Source organism: Chiloscyllium punctatum, chromosome 29 (genome assembly GCF_047496795.1).
Source record: "Chiloscyllium punctatum isolate Juve2018m chromosome 29, sChiPun1.3, whole genome shotgun sequence".
Lineage (NCBI taxonomy): Eukaryota > Metazoa > Chordata > Chondrichthyes > Orectolobiformes > Hemiscylliidae > Chiloscyllium > Chiloscyllium punctatum.
The window spans coordinates 71,347,515-71,365,614 of record NC_092767.1 but is presented as its reverse complement, the minus strand read 5'-3'; the positions used below and the strand labels follow the sequence as shown (position 1 = coordinate 71,365,614).

Here is an 18,100-nt window from a genome sequence, read left to right as displayed (position 1 = left end):
CAGTTCATGAGACACTGGTTAAAATCAAGCTTGCTGTACTTCCTTGGCTTTGCTGTTTTGGAGAACACTGAGCCATTACTTGCAGGCTGGACTATTTTTGAGGATGTTAATGAACCAGTTAGGCTTTCACATCACTCTGACCGCTTTAGTGGCCATTATAGTTTTGCTGCCAGACTTGTTGAGTTCACTTTTAATGATTTTGCCATCGTACAGCTGCAACTCACAACCTGTTTGAAGCAAAAGTACTAGGCAGCCACCAAACTCTTCAGAATGGAGCTTTCAGTGCCACTGATTTTTGTTTGTTGCTATTGATATTATTAGATCAGCAAACAGTGTTTGTACACCATTTTCTCTCCCATTATTTCATTTTAATGCTCACCAAGCCAATTTAAAGAACTGAGAAATGTAGTTATTCTCTGCCAATAATCTCTGCAGTGTCACTTCCACAAGTGTTTTCAAGCCCCAAATTCATTGTCTCCTGTTAGGATTTTCATTCAGCTACTTGTTATTTTTGCCGATCTGTACTAAGGGGCTTGCGCTTTCCACCAGACTAACTGAGGAACAATAAAAATGCTGATTCAGGCAGTCTTTAGTCCTGTCATCCGCTCTTTCACCTCTTCCCAACCTACTTTCAGGGTTTTGTTTTAGATTTGCTCATATTGTTGGCTGGGCCACCATTTATTGCCCATTCCTAATTACCTCAGAAAAGGTGGCAGTGGACTTCCTCCTTAAGTTGCTGCAGGGACACCCATTGTGCTGTTAGGAAGGGACGTAATATTGTTTGCATTGTACGTTGGATTATTATTTCTAATCGTAGCAATATTTACTTGGCAGTTTTCATTAGGAAGAGGAAAAGAAATAAGTTAACAAGAGGATTTTTCTTGTGATGCTGATGGGTTCATTTCTGTTCAAATCGTCTTGGGAGATGGGAGAAATGTTTGTAGGTGCAAGAAAAGAGGGAAACGTACTGCTCACCATTGAGTAGGTGGTGACACAGGGAGGTGACTAAATGTTTTGTTTATGCTCACTTTGTTCAGTGTATTGTGTAGACTACTGGGTTCTGTTTCATTTCAGGGTCAGTCAGAACTGCAAGTTGAACCTGATGAACAGTGAGAATCTCTCCATCTGTTTCTGGCCCACGCTTATGAGGCCTGACTTTCAGACCATGGATGCTCTGACAGCTACCAGGACGTACCAGACTATCATCGAGCTCTTCATCCAGCAGTGCCCTTTCTTCTTTTACGACAAGCCAATAATGGAGCTGATCAGTGCTGTTCCCAGTTCACCCACTTCGAACACTGCCTTTCAGTGCCCATCACCTGTAACAATGATTCCTTCACCACCACAGTCGCCTCCCCCAACACCTTAGAGGCCACTTCAACATCTGTGAACACAACTGCAGACGGAACGGCCAAGTAAACTGTGAATTGGGTTATAAATATGCCAGGTATCATAACTGGGTTTTTCAAAACTGCCTTGGGTTATGATACCCTTTTCTGTTGTACAGAGCAGTGTAATCATAGTTAAAACAAATGACATGGCACTAAGAAAATTGATTAAATACCCAAATACTGCAGTGACTGCAAAAGGAAAAGTCCATGACTTCATAGTGGGTTCTGTGAAATGCAAATAGCACAGATTCCACTACAGAGTGGTTTCTCAAAATGCACAATGTTTAAACAGTTAATTATACAGACAAACTCTACTGCTTATTTAATTTAAACTTGTTCCCTTCTAAGCCAATATAGAAAGTTGCTTTATTTACTTTTGGTTAGTGCCAACTCTTGCTTAGAGAATTGTTTTTGAGATCACGTGCTGCTATTTTAACCTTTATTAAAAATAAACGCGAATTTCATGCGGACTGTTAATTCACAGCAGACATGCCCATTGGGCACAGCCTCGTGGTAATATTTGTGAATGCGAGGTGTGAACATGAGCAGTTATCCTAGGTAGAATGACCAAGCCCAGCATGTAGATGTACATCCGTAAAGATGGTTCATTTGGGAAGCCATTCTAACCTTGGGGCATTTGCTTTAAGGAAAGAACACACTAAATTAATGTTGTGATAAAATCTGTGTCCTAAGGTTCTGTAGAGCTTGTAGTAAAGAGGTTTGTCTGTATAACAATGATGTGAGCAGCTGCATGAAAGTGCTTTGTGCAAAAGGAGATTTTAATGCTGGTTTTCCCAATATCCATACAGCTTCAGTGGCTGATGTCTGTGGAACTTTAGAACCTCTTTTGTCTCGTTCTCACTAGCTTGATCTGTTCTGGTTCGCAATTGCCCAATTTGGTCCCTGACAGAATCCAATTGAAACAGTCCTGGATCATTTGCCGTTGGGCAGAATTTCCTCCTCCTTCCATGCTTGCCCTATCTTCAGGACCACATTTGTTGCCTGTCTCTACTGCTGCCCCATCTTTACCCTTCTTTGTTAACTAGCCAGACCTGATGTGTTGTGCCAGGTAGGAGCCTCTTGATGCAAAAGGACAACCTATTGCCAACTAAAAGTGTCAGCCAACTTCATGTCAAATTTGCCCATCACTTTAAATGGTTAGTGTGATCCCCTATCCCCTTTTTAGGTTGCGCAAAAGTTAAACATATCTTGGCTGGTGCCTCGCATCCGTCCAGGCAGTAGTTAAGGTGCTTTAGGATATGGCTTTCTCTGAACTGGCTTTTTTTTTTGTTAAACAATAAATAATTTAAATGCTTGAATGGCATGTTAGCACATGCATGGTTTATCACAATGTTTTATAACCATTCTGAGGTGTGTCACTTTTGATGTGTATCACAAAGACCTTTCTGCCCAGTGATGTCTACTAGAAAAGCAAATACGCATGGACTGTATTGCGCAGCACTGTGATAGATCCTGTGCTTGAATAGCTTCACTCTGCTGAAACTTGAAGAATGGCCAAATTTGCAAGATATTGTAGGGTGGCCATTGCCCACAAAATCATACCTCAGCACCAATCAGTGCCTAAAGGAGATAGAACAGGGGCTGGGAGAGAATCAAAAATATGAACAGGTACAACTAAATGCCTGAGCAACTCCAGTCCTGAAGCAGTTCACTTTTCAAGGTTAGTGTGAAGGCTGCATAAGGGGTCCTCTTAAAATATATACAAATAAATATATATATTGAGGTTTTATAATCCTAAAGTTCAAATTCCACAGCGCCAGGTCTGAGAACCTACATTAACATGACACTATAAATGCAAGAATTCATTGTTTAATGAGCTGAGCAGCAGTTGCTATGAAATATGCCATTGTTCATTAACACTACCGTTATTTTTAGCAGTTTGTTCTTTGAACTGTTCAGCTCCTGTCTGGAGTTTGTAACAAATCATATGTTTCAGTCATGAGGCAAATTCATCAATACCTGGCCAGTGTGTTCTTAGCATTTCTTTTCCCCCGTAGGGCTGTGCCAGTGAATCAATTTTAAAACACTTAGTTGATCTAAGTATTCAGCTCTGCCGATTTGGGTATGGTACGTACAGTTATGGTCTCTCCAATAACAAAACAAACACTAAAATGTTATGTGTTTGTGTGTGTGTGGTTTTTGTAACTAGTCAATGTTGTGCGTATTGACTGGGCAAAATGTGAAGTGGACAACCCAGATCCATTGTTTCCATATAAGATGCTGACAATTTATTCAATTTTATATCTTTTGTTTGCAAATGTATATTTCTAAATGTTTAAGAATGGATTGTACTGATTCTGTCAAACGTGTTGGCACAGTCCTTGTCTCCCAGTTATGATCCTAATGACTGGTAGTTATTAGGAAGAGTTGATTCATATAAAGCCATCAGCAATTACTGATTGATGATTGATTAATGATTCCAGAATTTCCAAGTTAACAAAGTTTTGCTTCATTAGGAAGACCTGGCTTAGCTTTGAAGCCTGCTATTAAAAAGCTGGCAATTGCCTGAGTGTCTCCATTCCTAACTCATCCGTTTCTGAATTAGAAGCGGGTATGGCAGATGAGTAAAAGCTGCAGTCTAATCTTTTTTTAAAATTATAGACTATTTATGAAATAGATTGGTACGGTTTTATCTGAAATTGCAATTCTTCACACAGCTGATGACCAGCAAGTCTATCAACAGCAGAAGAGAAGTACCTCCTGAAAATAGATTGATTTGACAAATCTGGCTTGATGTTGACTAAATGACTAGTGATGCACTGGATCTTGTCTGCAGCATCTGGGCATTAATTCCTTTTCAAGTTGGGTGGTACTCCCTTAAAAGGGAGTGGAAGCTAAGTTACCCTTTTGAGGGTGAGCAGGCTGTTTAATTTTCTGTTTATGTCCTGAATTTGGATCAAAAATTGAATGAAATTGGCTCAAAGCGAAATTGTGGGGCTTTTTGTGTTTGATATCCGAAAACTTTAAGAGCTAAATCAATGAGTGAAACTGTCTTCACAGTTTGGATGATATCGAAAGGAGTTGGTGTGTAGCAATGACTTGGATTCCATGTCTCTTTCAAGACCACACCACCACACGTGGCAAGTCATTCCCTCAGGCATCAGTGAAGAAAGAAGCCTATGATTTACTGAACCATTGATTATTTTTAAATTTTTCCTCCCTCTTAACTGTTGGAGGAATGATATTGGGGGTGTGTGTGCAAAGCACCAGATAACAGCTATAAACATCGAAGTACAGCAACAGATGCATTGGCCTTATTGGGTTTTCTAAAATAGCCTCTTTAGGCAAAAAGTCTCATCCAAAATAATTGTTAGGTTCAAACTAATTTGAACCCAAATTTAGATGTTTTACAGATCAGTTTTTACATGGGAATGGGAAATTGCCCTTGAAACTGAGTGCTGAATATGCTCCTGCCATGTTTTACCTTGCTGGAACTTCAGAATTGGATCATTATGGGGAAAGAGTCTGTTAGAAATGAGGAGTCTCCGGTTCTCAGCAGATTCATACACAAAGGAGAGCTGCTAAATTTATTTGTGTCTTTCACATCTTGCCAATACCCTGCAAACATCCATTTGTATGGAGCCTTGCTCATCCAGTAAACTGCATCTTACTAACCTGTGTTATATAAATGTGATGAAATTTCTTTGTGACATTTCCAGTATTTTGGAACTCTGTTAAAAGTTGCAATAATCATCGTGTCTGTTTTCTTCCTAAGGGAGTAATATTACAGATTTTCCTCCTTCTTCTTCCTCTCCCTTCTCCTCTTCCTCCTTCCCACTCCGCCCCCCCCTCCTCTTCCACACCCCTTCTGCCCTCCCCCTCCTCTTCCGCCCCCCCATCCCTGTATTTCTCTCCCTCCTTCCATGTCCTGCTTTCACTTGCCCCCCCCGCCCCCATCTTCCTCGCCCCCCCTCCCCCCCAATTCAAGCTCTCCCTGCCACACTCCCCACCCACCACTCTCTTAAGACAGCTCATGTTCTTGTGTCCTGAATTGTGGAATAAATCTGGGCTTCACAACATGAGTTTTTTTTATTTTACTTGATAATTATTTGGGTGGATTAGAAGATGGGACATGGGTGCATGGCTTTGAGATGTTTAACAGCAGCACGGGCAAGCCAAGTCAAACTTGGACGCTTTTACCTGAACAGATATATCCAGGCTGGTGGAATCCACTCAATTTTGGGGAGGGGCATAAATTGAAATGCAAGAGGAGCCTAGATTTGAGTGGTAATGGCAATTTTTAGATTATAAATACCCTCCTAAACAATAAAAAAAGGTTAGTTTGCAGTTGGGAAGGATGTACTGTATTCAGTTTTCTGCAGTTATTGTTGTCAAAATAAATCCTGTCTGAACTGTTTGAAACTTGACTAATTTTGGGGGTTTTGCACAATTGCCTATTTATCAATTTGCACTTTAACTTTGTTTTCTCGTAGTATTAGCCCCCCACTGGAGGCAGTTTTCAAACTGATAGCCAAATGTGGTCAATTCCTGAAATAATTCAATGGTTTTAATTGTTCCCTCCCGCTTCAAGAGTAAGCATTTAACAGTCTTAAAATTATTCTTCTTAGCGTACAGATGCTCAATGCATTCATCCAGATGCCTTTGCTCTTTTTGCTGAGGCTATAAACTTTGTATTTTTACTCTACTATTATTAGGAAATTGGTGCAAGCAGAGAAATCTCTCAAGTATGCAAACACTATCGTCTTGATTAGCTTCAAGGCCGATGACTTCCAAGATACAGAAACTGCAGATTCACAGTGGAAAGTAAAGTTTATGCCAAAAAAGCACATGCTTAGAAAAATAGAGAAGAAATCTCCACCAATTTAAATACAGACCATTGATTTTTAACAAGTACCTCCATGCATTAGATAATTTGAGTGTTTATATAACTTGCTAACTCTTTCCCTTGTATGTTTTGTAAATCTGTCTAAGCATCAGGCTCAGTATGCTAATTGCCAGACTGCTCCATCCCCAACAACTGAAAAGATAAAGTAGGTTCCATGAAATATCTTACAGCATTCACCACACTTTGCCTGCAGTCTGAATTATATTCTGTTTGGTGTCAGTATACATGTTAATACAGATGTGCACTAGAGGCTTACATGATGCAAGATGGTTTGCACACTGCTCACCCTCTCAGCTTTACCAAGCCAACTGATGAATGTCTCTCTCCAGGCCCTATAAATCAGTTTAGGACAGTATCAAGTCAGTTTCTGGTTTCACGAGCTTACCACACAGAATTGCTCCCTGACATTGGTAGTCTTAACCTTTTTTACAGTACAGAAGAATGGCATATATATAAGAAAAAGTTCCTATTCTGCACTCTGACTTTGCACTGGAACTCTTGATGTCTTTGCTTGTTACTTACCTGGGACTACATACTGCTTGTGCTAAGCCTCTGTGCTAGCGGGCCCATAGTGGTAAAACTATGTTAAAAAGGCCAGTAGTGGCCCCTCGTCTCCTGTGTGGTGCGTTTAGTTCCTTCATTTAAACTTGGAGGATACAATCCAATTTTTGTTTCTTCGTCTCTCCTTGAAAACAGGTCATGCACGAAAAAGATCAATTTTGCATCTTGATCTGGGTGACCTGAGGATTTATTTAAGTAGCTTGTTGTTACCCAGTTTGTTCAGGGAATTTGCCCACTCTTCTGCAGTTTGTAGACTTGGGACAGATTTTAAAGTCCAAGCATTGTCCAAAACAGTTCCTTCTATGGCTGCTAATTTGCTGTAGTTTAATGACTTAAATCAAGGGTGCATAGAATAACCTGAGTAATGGTGTTGCATTATGAATGAAAGGCGAGGGACATTAATGCTAAAGGCGGAGTGTTTTTTCTTTGTTAGAAAAAAAGTTGAAAGGAACCTTACTACATGGCTCATTCAATCAATTGATTATCAAGTGTGACTGTCCTAATCTAGACCAAGACCTGAACAGATTCGATCAAGATGAAACAATAGGTACTCCAATCAACCACCCTGGAGGATAGGGTAACAAAACATTTCTGCCACTGTTTCCTGCCTTTCTCCAGTTGGAGGCTAAATGTGCAGCTATTGGTAGAACAGGGGTAAGAGGCCTAACTGTGGTGCCACCCATGACATGAACATTCATTTGTCTATCGTCACTGATTAAGAATGTACCATTTGATTAAAGTATGAAGGGCAACCTGATGCCTTTGAATTGCCAGAGTTTGCAGAGGTGAGGGAGGAAAAAGTTTAAATTACTTCATTGATCAAAGGAATATGTATATTTAAAAGAGCAAGTTAATTAATTCACAATTTAGAAATTGCGCAGAGGTTGCAATGCTTCCAGAAAAGTGTGAAAGCTGTTTGTTTTTTATTTTATTTGAACCTTTCCCAAATGAGGTATGCATACCAAATTACTCTGTCCATGATAATGTGCCCTGTCTTTAGTAATCAAGGTAGATGTGGTTAGTGAGGAAATGAATATCTTCCCATGTTGACTCATGACATAAAATAAATCTTAAAACGGTCATCATCAATGATGTTAACAGGGTTACACTGAGCTGTTTTGCGCAAGAAAATATGGGATGGCTGGGGTATTTGGTTTTTCATCAAAGCTCTATAACAAATTAGACACTTCAATCACTATGCAGTGTCCCCAAATAAATCAAGCATAGTTTTGAATTTTATTGCGCTTGGCTAATTGCTCTTTATTGTATTTCTCTGCAGGTAGTTCCTGTCCTTCCTTGAACCTTGATTTCCACCTAAATTAGTCTGTCTCTCTGTTCCATCTGCCTCTCACCCTTAGTGTAATCAGACCTGCGTATTGTTGATCTGGTCAGTTCAAATGAAATCACTGCCTTTACTCCACCTAACATTCTGTCTGTAAGCTGCTCCATATTTCATTGCTCCCTCTTAATGGTTATAGGGAAACATTCAATAAGCTCTGCATGTGCTGATGCAAGTTAACCATCCGCATATTTTTGTTAGCAAAGTGTAGCACTTCCACAGAAGGCTACTGAAAAGGTTTGAGGTTGTTCTTTTGAACATTTGGTTCAGTCCTTCCCTCTTAGAATTCCTTTAATGTAAACAGCTCACTCCCTGTCCAGTGTAAAGTTATTTACCTTTCGTCTGCTGGGTTTGTATGCATGTAATTCTCTTCTCCTCCTTCCCCCCCCCCCCCCCCCCCCCCCCCACCCCCCCCATCTTTTGATTGTAATTTTAACTGGAACAATGGACCATTGAATGTACGTCTGGGTAATTGAGCTGTGCGTTAATGGGACTTGAATGGAGAAGGCCATCTTGAGTTTGCCTAGCTGCCAGGCCACAAGTTTTTTCACATTTTTCTGTAGGTAGAGCACAAGGAGGTAATGAATTGAAAAATGCGAATGACCCATCACTGTGCTCTGGATTATTGTCCTCCCCTATATGTAAATATGTATTTTTCCTATTCTCCTACCACCTACCACAATTAATTTTACAACCTTTCAACTCAAGAGGTACTACAGTAAAAACAAAGTGCTGGAGAAACTCAGCAGGTCTGGCAACAACTGTAGAGAGAAACAGAAGTGCAATATGACTCTTCTGTGGACTCCTCTTTCCAAATGAGGGCCATAATGGACTCGAAACATTAACTGTTTCCTCTTGCTGAATTTCTCCAGTAAATTCTGTTTTGACTTCAAGTAGTTCAATTGACTGTCTAAAAGTACTGATGGTGGATGCTTCAGTTCTCTATAATGTTGGTTTCCACCTTCTACATCTGTAGGGAGTACTAAGTGAAGTGATTTGTCATAACTATACTATTTCTTGGTATTTAAGGCATAAACTGTGCCCAGAGGTATCAGAACTTCTACTAGATTTGACAAAACCACTTCCAGCCTGCAAACAGTAGTGGGTGTACAAGTGAACAGGATGAAGGTAGGGAAAGGTGGCTGTCTTGCAAGCACTGCAATAATTCTTTAAAACTTCAAAATGATATTCAAATTGACTCCAATCACCATTTTAATAATTTACATACTTCTGTTGCAAACTCTCAAATGTATTTTACATTCAGTTTATAAATTATATGCTGAAAAGGTCAATTTTATTAATTTATAAAAGATGTGGGCTTATTTGCATTAAAATGCAGTAATGTGTGTATCTAGTGATGTCGCCAAACCGACTTCTTTATAACTGTACGTTTTTTACTGCAGTGTTCTCGCCATAAGTTTATCCTGGTTTCATTTGTATCGCTGCTCTGTGTATCTTTTTAACCTGTTTCAATGTGTAACCTAGAACTCTAAAGCAGAGAGCTTGTTGGTGAAATTTAAATTTGAAAGGAATTTGTTCAAGCCTTATCCCCAATCTCTGTCAACTCCAATGAGTTACTCCTCTGTGTGTACTGAGTAAGCTGGAGGGATAAATGGGGATGGAGCTGCAACTTATTTGGTACGCTACACTTGTGAAATGTTTTCATTATGATAATTAACACTTATTTGAATTAAAAATAAACCGAGTATTGAATATATAATGTGATATTGGTCTGACAATTTGGGTAGGTGTTACTCTTTACACAAATAGTAACTGTATGTGTAAAGAATGGTTGGTTGTGTTCCTAAGAGGCTAATGGCTCACATCCTTTATTACTGGTGTCTAGAATTTTTTTGTTGCATTTATTAAAATAGTTCTCATTTTGGAGCGATTTGTACTTCAAGTACTCATTTTATTAAAAGTGAAATGGTTGTTTTAACTGTTGAGTCCTGTGCCAGAAAGCTTTTGTGTCCTTTTTGGAAACTGGCAATGTACAACCTCTTTCTCCTCTGCCTCAAGTATTTCCTCAACTTTCGGCTGCCCTGGCAGCTTTTTGACTGCTTCAAACCCACAGCATGGCATGACCTACAAGTGGAAGCTCAGGCTGTGTTGATGGATGAAGTAAAGAGACCATGTGAACATTCTGCTACGTTTTGGCCTTGTCCATTAAACTCTGATGCACCACGTATCAAATGTTCCCAGCATTTTAGGGCTTCAGCAAGGTTGACTAGGGAGACTGGCACTTCATTCAAAACGCAACCACTCGTGGCCAGTTAATGAAGAGAGAAATACAAGCTTGTGATTCAACATTGGCAGTTCTCAAATCACTGACCTGCGGTTTATTTTTTTTTTCCCGCTCCCCACTTCTGACTGCTGCAGATTTGGAAATTTGTGAGCACTTCAGCTATGCATATGTGAATGTCAATCATGATCTGGAAGAGGCTGAAATCTGTTTAATCGAATTAATGTATTGTGTGGTCTGGTGGCAACTGGATTATGTACCACTTCAAAGGGGCAAGTTGATGGACTTTATTGGGGGTGGAGGGGAGGTGCCTGAGAACTTTTGCTTGAAACATCTCGCTTGCTCCACCAGCCCCATAGCAACTGAACAATTTTTTCCAGTCTGTGAGGAGCCATGAAGCGGAGGTCACTTTATATATAATATAAAAATCATGCACATTGATTCGGAGAAATACTGTCTCCTTCCCATTGGAGACCTCGAACTTACAATGGGCTAAATTCCTGTTTAGATAAAATTGAACAAATATTTTTAAAATTAAAGTTTTTTTTCCCCCTTTTACAAAGCAGTTTGTGAACGGTGATCAGGACCAATTCAACCCAGAGTGCATGTGATTAAGCTATGAGGGTGAGCTTGCATCTCCCCTCCTGCATAAGTCATGTATTTACTGAAGTAATTTGTCTTAATGGGAATGTTGTAAAAAAAAAACCCTTACAGCCATGTGCTATGTATCATAGTTAATAAATCATTCTTTTAAAGAAAAATGGTTTGAAATGATTCCTTCCCTTTTGTGTACATTTTTCTTTAAGAAATTTGGGCAGATCTAGGTTCTATAGAGCAGGGTATGGTAGAAGTTAAAAGCAGGAGAGGTGGAAGTTTATTCATTCTTGACTGAGAGAATACGGAAGCCTAACTATCAGCCGAGTGGAGTGAGATTGGAGTTGTTTGCTGATTAAATTTAATCCTGAGAGAGGCGGGTAGCATCAGAGTTGAGATCTGGAGGAGCAAATGAGTTGAGAATAAGGAAAGCATGCTTAAATTCTGACAGTGGTAAGAGAAAGTTTATGTAGAAAAGTGAGTGGTTTTCAGTGTAAATGAATGATCCATTTTAATTAACCAGATAGCACGGTGGTACTTCTACTCAGTGAATATATAAACAGGATAAAGTGATTCAAATAGTGTAGTATAGGTCAACAGATTGAAACCTCAAACGAAGGAAAATGTTATTCCATTATGCCTCTGCTTTAGTGTTTTTACCTAATTCAGCCTAATGTTATACCTGATACATCTCTTGTATTGCCCTAACTGGGATTCATCAACACCTATGCACCAACAATGTACTCCATTGTTTTGTTAAACTTGTAAACCTGGTGTTAGTGCAGTGGCCCAGGATGTGCCATTCTATTTGAACCCCTTTTTCATTCAGTGGATAATGGCTGATCTTCTACCTCAACATATTTTTATGGGCAGCATGTGGCTCAGTGGTCAGCACTGCTGCCTCACAGCACCAGGGTCCCAGGTTCAATTCCAGCCTCTGGCGACTGTGTGGAGTTTGCACATTCTCCCCGTGTCTGTGTGGGTTTTCTCCGGGTGCTCCACTTTCCTCCCACAGTCCAAAGTTGTGCAGGTCAGGGTGAATTGACCATGCTAAATTGCCCATAGTGCTAGGTGCGTTGGTCAGAGGGAAATTGATCTGGGTGGGTTACTCTTCAGAGGGTCGGTGTGGACTGGTTGGACCAAAGGGCCTGTTTCCACACTATAGGTAATTTAATCTAAACTATCCCCAATTGCTTCAATATCTAGAAATCTGCCAATCTCTATCTTGAATATACTGGATGACTCAGATTCCAAAGCCCTCTACAGCAGAGAATTCCAAAGATTCATCTCTCTGAAGGAATTCCTCCACACATATCAGTTCAAAATGGGCCATTCCTTATTTCAGTGAGATCTGTTAGGATTGGCCCAGTTGGAAGGGCATCTGCCCCTGGGGCAGCAGGTTAATCGATCACTCTCTTAACCTCTCAAATCAAACTAATCTAATACCCATCATTTTACTATCATCCATGTGCCTACCCAAGAATCGCTTAAATGTCCCTAATGTATCTGATCTATTACCACCGCTGACTCTGCATTCCACACATTCACCTCTGACATCTCCCCTAAATCTTCATCCAATCACTTTAAAATTATGCCTCCTTTTGATAGCCATTTCTGCTCTGGGAGAAAGTTTCTGACTATTCACTCTGCCTCCCATCATCTTGTACACCTTCTTCAAGTCACCTCTCATCCTTTTCTTCACTGAGAAAAGCTCTTGCTCCCTCAACTTTTCTGCATAAGACATGCTCTCTAGTCAAGGTAGCACCCTGGTAAATCTCCTGTGCACCCTCTCTAAAGCTTCTACATCCTTCCCATAACCAGGTGACCAGAACTGAACGCAGTATTCCAAGTGTGGTCTAACCAGGGCTGCGTAGAGCTGCAGCATAACCTTGCGGCTCTTAAACTCCATCCGCCTGCTAATGAAAGCCAACACACCATGACAACCCTATCACCTTGGGTGGCAACTTTTGATTGATCTATAGACATGGACCCAAGATCCCTCTGTTCTTCCACACTTCCAAGAATCCTGCCTTTAATTCTGCATTCAAATTCGACCTTTCAAAATGAATCACTTTACACTTTTCCAGGATGAACAACATCTCCCACTGAAGTGTGAAGGGTTCAAATATTCTGTCCATTACTGAAAGTACTGTACTGTCAAAGATGCCGTCTTTCAGATTGTTTTGAATCCCTCTGTGCTCTTCAAGGAACCATTTAAAGATCTCTCATCACTTTTTTGAAGAAAAGCAAGGGTATTACCACAATATCTTGGCCAATATATATCTATTGTCATCACAAAAACCATGATATCTATGTTCATATGCTGTTTGAGAGAGCAGGACTTGCTGAGATTGCAAAAATTGCTACATAAATGCAAATTACCCAACCATATTGTTATACAGAGGAACCTGGATTATCTGGCTTTCGATTAACCGAATTTCGGATTATCCGAACAAGATCGCACGTTCCCGATGTTTGGCTAACTATGTAATCTGGTATTCTATTATCTAGCATTCGATTAACTGAATGAAATACTCACCACCCGTGTTCTTTGGATAATCAAGGTTCCTCTGTACGATGACACGCTTCAACCCACCAGCATTTTACTCCTCTCATGAAGCTGAAAATTCTCTAGACTTGATTCAGTTTTGGAAGGGCAGCCTTAAATCTACTGCTGGATGTTTTTGCGAAATCAGGTGTACATTGTATTAAAATAATTGCCCATCCTCTTCCATTGACATTGAGATCATTTTGGTTAATTCGTTCAGGCAATAAACTTCTATTACAACATCCAGTTGCTTCTCTGATGGTTTTAAGGTGACCGGTTAGCTCAATTCGCTGGATGGCTGGTTTGCGATGCAGAGTCATGTGACTGTGTTGAATGCTCGATTCCTGCAATGATATCGTGAAGGCATGTCCTCAATTTAGGTTAAACCAGTTCTCATCTCTGAAATGAAAGAGCAGCTCCTATGGTCGTGTAGGGAGACGGTGGTTTATCTTACTTTCTTTTAACAGGGATTTTTTTTTCTGCATTACTGCTTTTAAAATTCTTGATTGAAAACCTTCCAAGTCCTGCACTTATTATCATCCACAAGGCACAGAGGTACAGCACAGAAACATGCCAGTTGGTCCAATTCATCACTGCTGACCAGATATTCTAAATTCATCTAATCCCATTTACCATACTTCCTATTCCTATATCCATCCAGATGCCTTTTGAATATTGTAGTTGTACCATCTTCCACCACTTTCTCTGGCAGCTCATTCCATATACACTCCACCCTCTGCATGAAAAAGTTGCCCTTTGGGTCCCTTTTTAAATCTTTCCCCTGTCACCTTAAACCTATGCCCTCTAGTTCTGGAGTCCCCCATCCTGGGGAAAAGTCTTTGTCTAAGTATTCTATCCATTCCCCTTATGATTTTATAAAGCTCTATAATGTCACCCCTCAGCCTCTGACACTCCAGGGAAAACAGTCCAGTCTATTCAGCCTCTCCCTGTAGCTCAAACCTTCCAACCCTGGCAACATCCTTGTAAATATCTTCTGAACCCTTTCAAGTTTCAGAACAGCTTTCCAATAACAGGGACACCAGAATTGAACGCACTATTCCAAAAGTGGCCTAACCAATGTCCTGTCCAGCTGCAACATGACCTCTCAACTCTTCTACTCAATGCACTGACCAGTAAAGGCAAGAAATACCAAACTATCCTGTCTATCTGAGATTCCACTTTCAAGGACCTATGAGCCTGCACTCCAAGGTCTCTTTGTTCAGCAATACCCCCCAGGACCTTATCATTAAGTGTGTAAGTGGTGCCCTGATTTGCCTTTCCTAAATGCAGCACCTCACATTTATCTAAATTAAATTCCCTCTGTCACTCCTCGACCTATCAGCCCATGATTAATTTTAGTTCAGATATTCTGGCTTTGCAGGCTTTTTCCCCGTTTATGTACGCTTCTGTAAGACTGTCGCAGATTGGTATACTGGATTCTGCTCACCTTGGCTTGTGACTCATCTCTATGACGATAGAGACCTAAATCCCAGTGATATGCCTTGAGCCAAGGGTAAGTACTGTATTCCACCCACATACCCAGCTATCCCTGCAACCTTCATTCTATCCCTCAGAACAGTGTGTCTGTTGGAACAGTATTTTCATTCAAGTATGGTAAACCAGCAAAAAGGATTATAATTTTGGTCTGTGATTAGTGCACAACTCCAAGTGTCTCTTGAGCTTTGTTAATATTTCGATCCTCAAGATTGAAGTAGTTATTGCAATGACATTTTCCCACCTGTTGCTGGTTCATTTTTGTGCTTTATGGAGACTCTGTATCTTGATTGTTTACAGTTAGCATTTTAATTGATTAAAAACACCCACATGTCAACTTTACAAGCCAATTTAGTCAGTGTTGGATGCACTTTCTTTCCTCCTCTTTGCTACTCACATTAATCTCTACTCAATGCTTGAAATGTAAGTCACCAAACAAAGAAAGCTAGTCTGGATTCTGAGGTACCTACTGTTGCAGCTTGACTTAGGAAATTTAATCCCCTCTCACCGACTCCAGCACTGCCACTGAGAACAAGCAGTTTGTATCCAATGAAATACTTTTTTTTTAACCCCCTGCTTTCGTACTGCTATTTAGTACTCAATCTGGCCTCCTGTTTTTCTTGATGGGCTGTGTTCAGTTCAGGAAATATGTGGAGATGGAGTCATGGTCATGCAGCACAGAAACCCTTCAGTCCAACTTGTCCATGCTGACCAGATATCCTAAATTAATCAAGACCAGTTTGTCGACATTTGGCCCATATCCCCCTCAACCCTTTCTATTCATGTACCCATCCAGAAGACTTTTTAATAGGAAGGGTTTAGAGTGGAAGGGAGGAGAGAAAACACCTTGGCTATTCACCTTATCTATTTTCCCCCCACATTTGCTTAAACCTCCATAAGGTCACCCCTCAGCCTCCAACACTCCAGGGAAAACAGCCTCAGCCTATTCAGCCATTCCCAAGAGCGTGGCCCACACCCCACCCCCAAACCCTGGCAACATCCTTCTGAATAGGTTAGTTTAAAAACATCTAGGGTGTCAAGTCTGATGGACTGAATGCATATTTATGTTTACGTTCTACCCAGAAAGGTTAGCACCATCAAAATCATGACTTTTTTTGCATTTTTTAAAAATAAAAGCTAGTAACCCCTAGTAAAAAAACATCCATGTTTGCATTTGTTACTAGCAAAGGCCATGATGGGCATAGCAAGCCATTGAAGATGAGGAGGTGATAGGAAGAGCATGGAAGATAATGAGTTTTATCAGAAGGATGCCAGCATTTAATGGATTCAGTTGCGAGGGTGTGTTTGCTTATTATCTTAGGTCAGGGCAATGTTTATTGCCTTTGCAAAGGTGATGGTGAGCTACCTCCTTCAATACCACTGAACGGCTTGCCCTGGCATTTATGTTCAAGTACACACTGCTGTTGGTCTAGAGTCCTGTTCAGGCCACACAGTAAAAACACATTACCTTCACCAAGAGGCATTAATCAATCCACTGAGTTTTTTTTCAGTAATCCAGTGGTCTCCTGTTCACCATTAAATGTCTTATTCCATGTGTATTTAATGATGCAGGTTTAAATTCCCTAGCTGCTATGATGGAATTTGAATTCATGGCTGAATCATTAGTCCAGTCTTTTGGATTCCTTCTCAGTTTAAATTGCCACTCTGTTACTTCTATCCCTTTCCAAAAATGTATCTTGTACTCTCTTCTGTAAAGGAGATTGAAGGATGATCTAATTGATGTGTTTATCTTGTCCAATCCCTTAGCAAACATTTTCCTTGGAGAATTAAGCATGAGCGTACAATCTTTTAAAATTAATGATTGGCTGTTCAGCAAGTATATCTTCAGACAAGGAACCTGGCTCTCTGTACCTCTTTATCAGGTTTCCTTCTTTCCAATTAGTGGACTGCTGCTCCATCACTCTGCACAATTATCATAGGCAGTTGTTCAGTGCACGTTAAAGCCTCCTGTTGACTGAACAGCATTTAAAGCCCTGAGGGGACTTGATAAGATGGAGACTAGAACATAACGGACAGTTTAAGAATACAAGGTCTCAAGCCTGAGATGAAAGTTTTATTTCTGAATCTCATTAGAATTATCTTTTCCAGAAGGCAATAGGATCTGGATCATCAAATTTATTTGAGGCAAAGTTAGATATTTGGCTGGGCAGTTGAGGTCCAAGCGGGGTAGACAGGAAAGTGGAGTTGAGACCACAACAGGATCTAATTCATAGAATCTCTCCATGCAGAAGAGATCCTTCAGTCCATTGAGTGTACTGCTAATTAAACGGGGGAAGCAGGCTTGAGAACTGCAGGGTTTACTCTCCAGTCCTATGTTCCCTTTCCCATGCACTGCTCCTCCCCTCGCTGTTATTAATCATCTCCAAACCAGAGGAAGCATTGGTGGATCTCCAACTTGCAATGTGTACCAACTTGGCCATTCACCAGAGCAGCTTGGGCTGACCTGTTTCCCAGACTTGTTTCCTCCACCTTCTAAATTCAATTTGTATCTACACCCTTGCCAGCGCTGCTGGGTGTAACCACTCTTGGGGTATTTCATGGGGAATGCTGATATACTTATGGCGTTCCCACTTGGTGATCTTTGCCCAGTATCTCCTATTGCAGTCACAGTGCAGATGACAAACCAATGAACTCATACAGTTGTTGCTTGGCTTTACGTCGCTTTGTAACTGCCCCTTTTGCAGCAAAACAACACCTGCTCTTAACACATTTGTTTCTTGCCAACAGTGGGTTTTTTTTTAACATTTGTATTTAAAATTATTATTTTAAGAGTAGACACAGTTTTCCCAATTGCGTTTTTGTTGAGGTGGGATGATATGTACCAAGGACTTGCTTCCTTCTGTTCCATCTCATCTCATTCAATCAGAGTTCCCACATCACCTCAATTGTAGGGTTAGAAGTGTATAGGAAGATGGAAAAGGCAGTATGGGTTCGTGTGACTGGGGCCATTTTTGGGTAACTTCTGCAGGTTAGTATTTGAGGTGAGAAACCTTGTTAAAAGCATTGCCTTGTGCAACACCCACTCGTCTTTGTGGTCCCTCCA

The 18,100-nt window shown here is 40.5% G+C and overlaps 1 protein-coding gene across 4 annotated transcripts in view; it reads left to right on the top strand.

Moving 5' to 3' along the window:
• arhgap35a (Rho GTPase activating protein 35a) overlaps positions 1–11,139 on the top strand; it is a 147,755-nt gene extending 136,616 nt beyond the window's left edge. For all 4 annotated transcript variants that reach the window (XM_072549375.1, XM_072549373.1, XM_072549374.1 and 1 more), the window contains exon 8: positions 1,075–11,139. In XM_072549375.1, coding sequence (XP_072405476.1) covers positions 1,075–1,369 — 295 coding nt within the window. In that variant the 3' untranslated portion in view covers positions 1,370–11,139. The remainder of the gene's footprint in view (positions 1–1,074) is intronic.
• Positions 11,140–18,100: the final 6,961 nt, after the last annotated feature.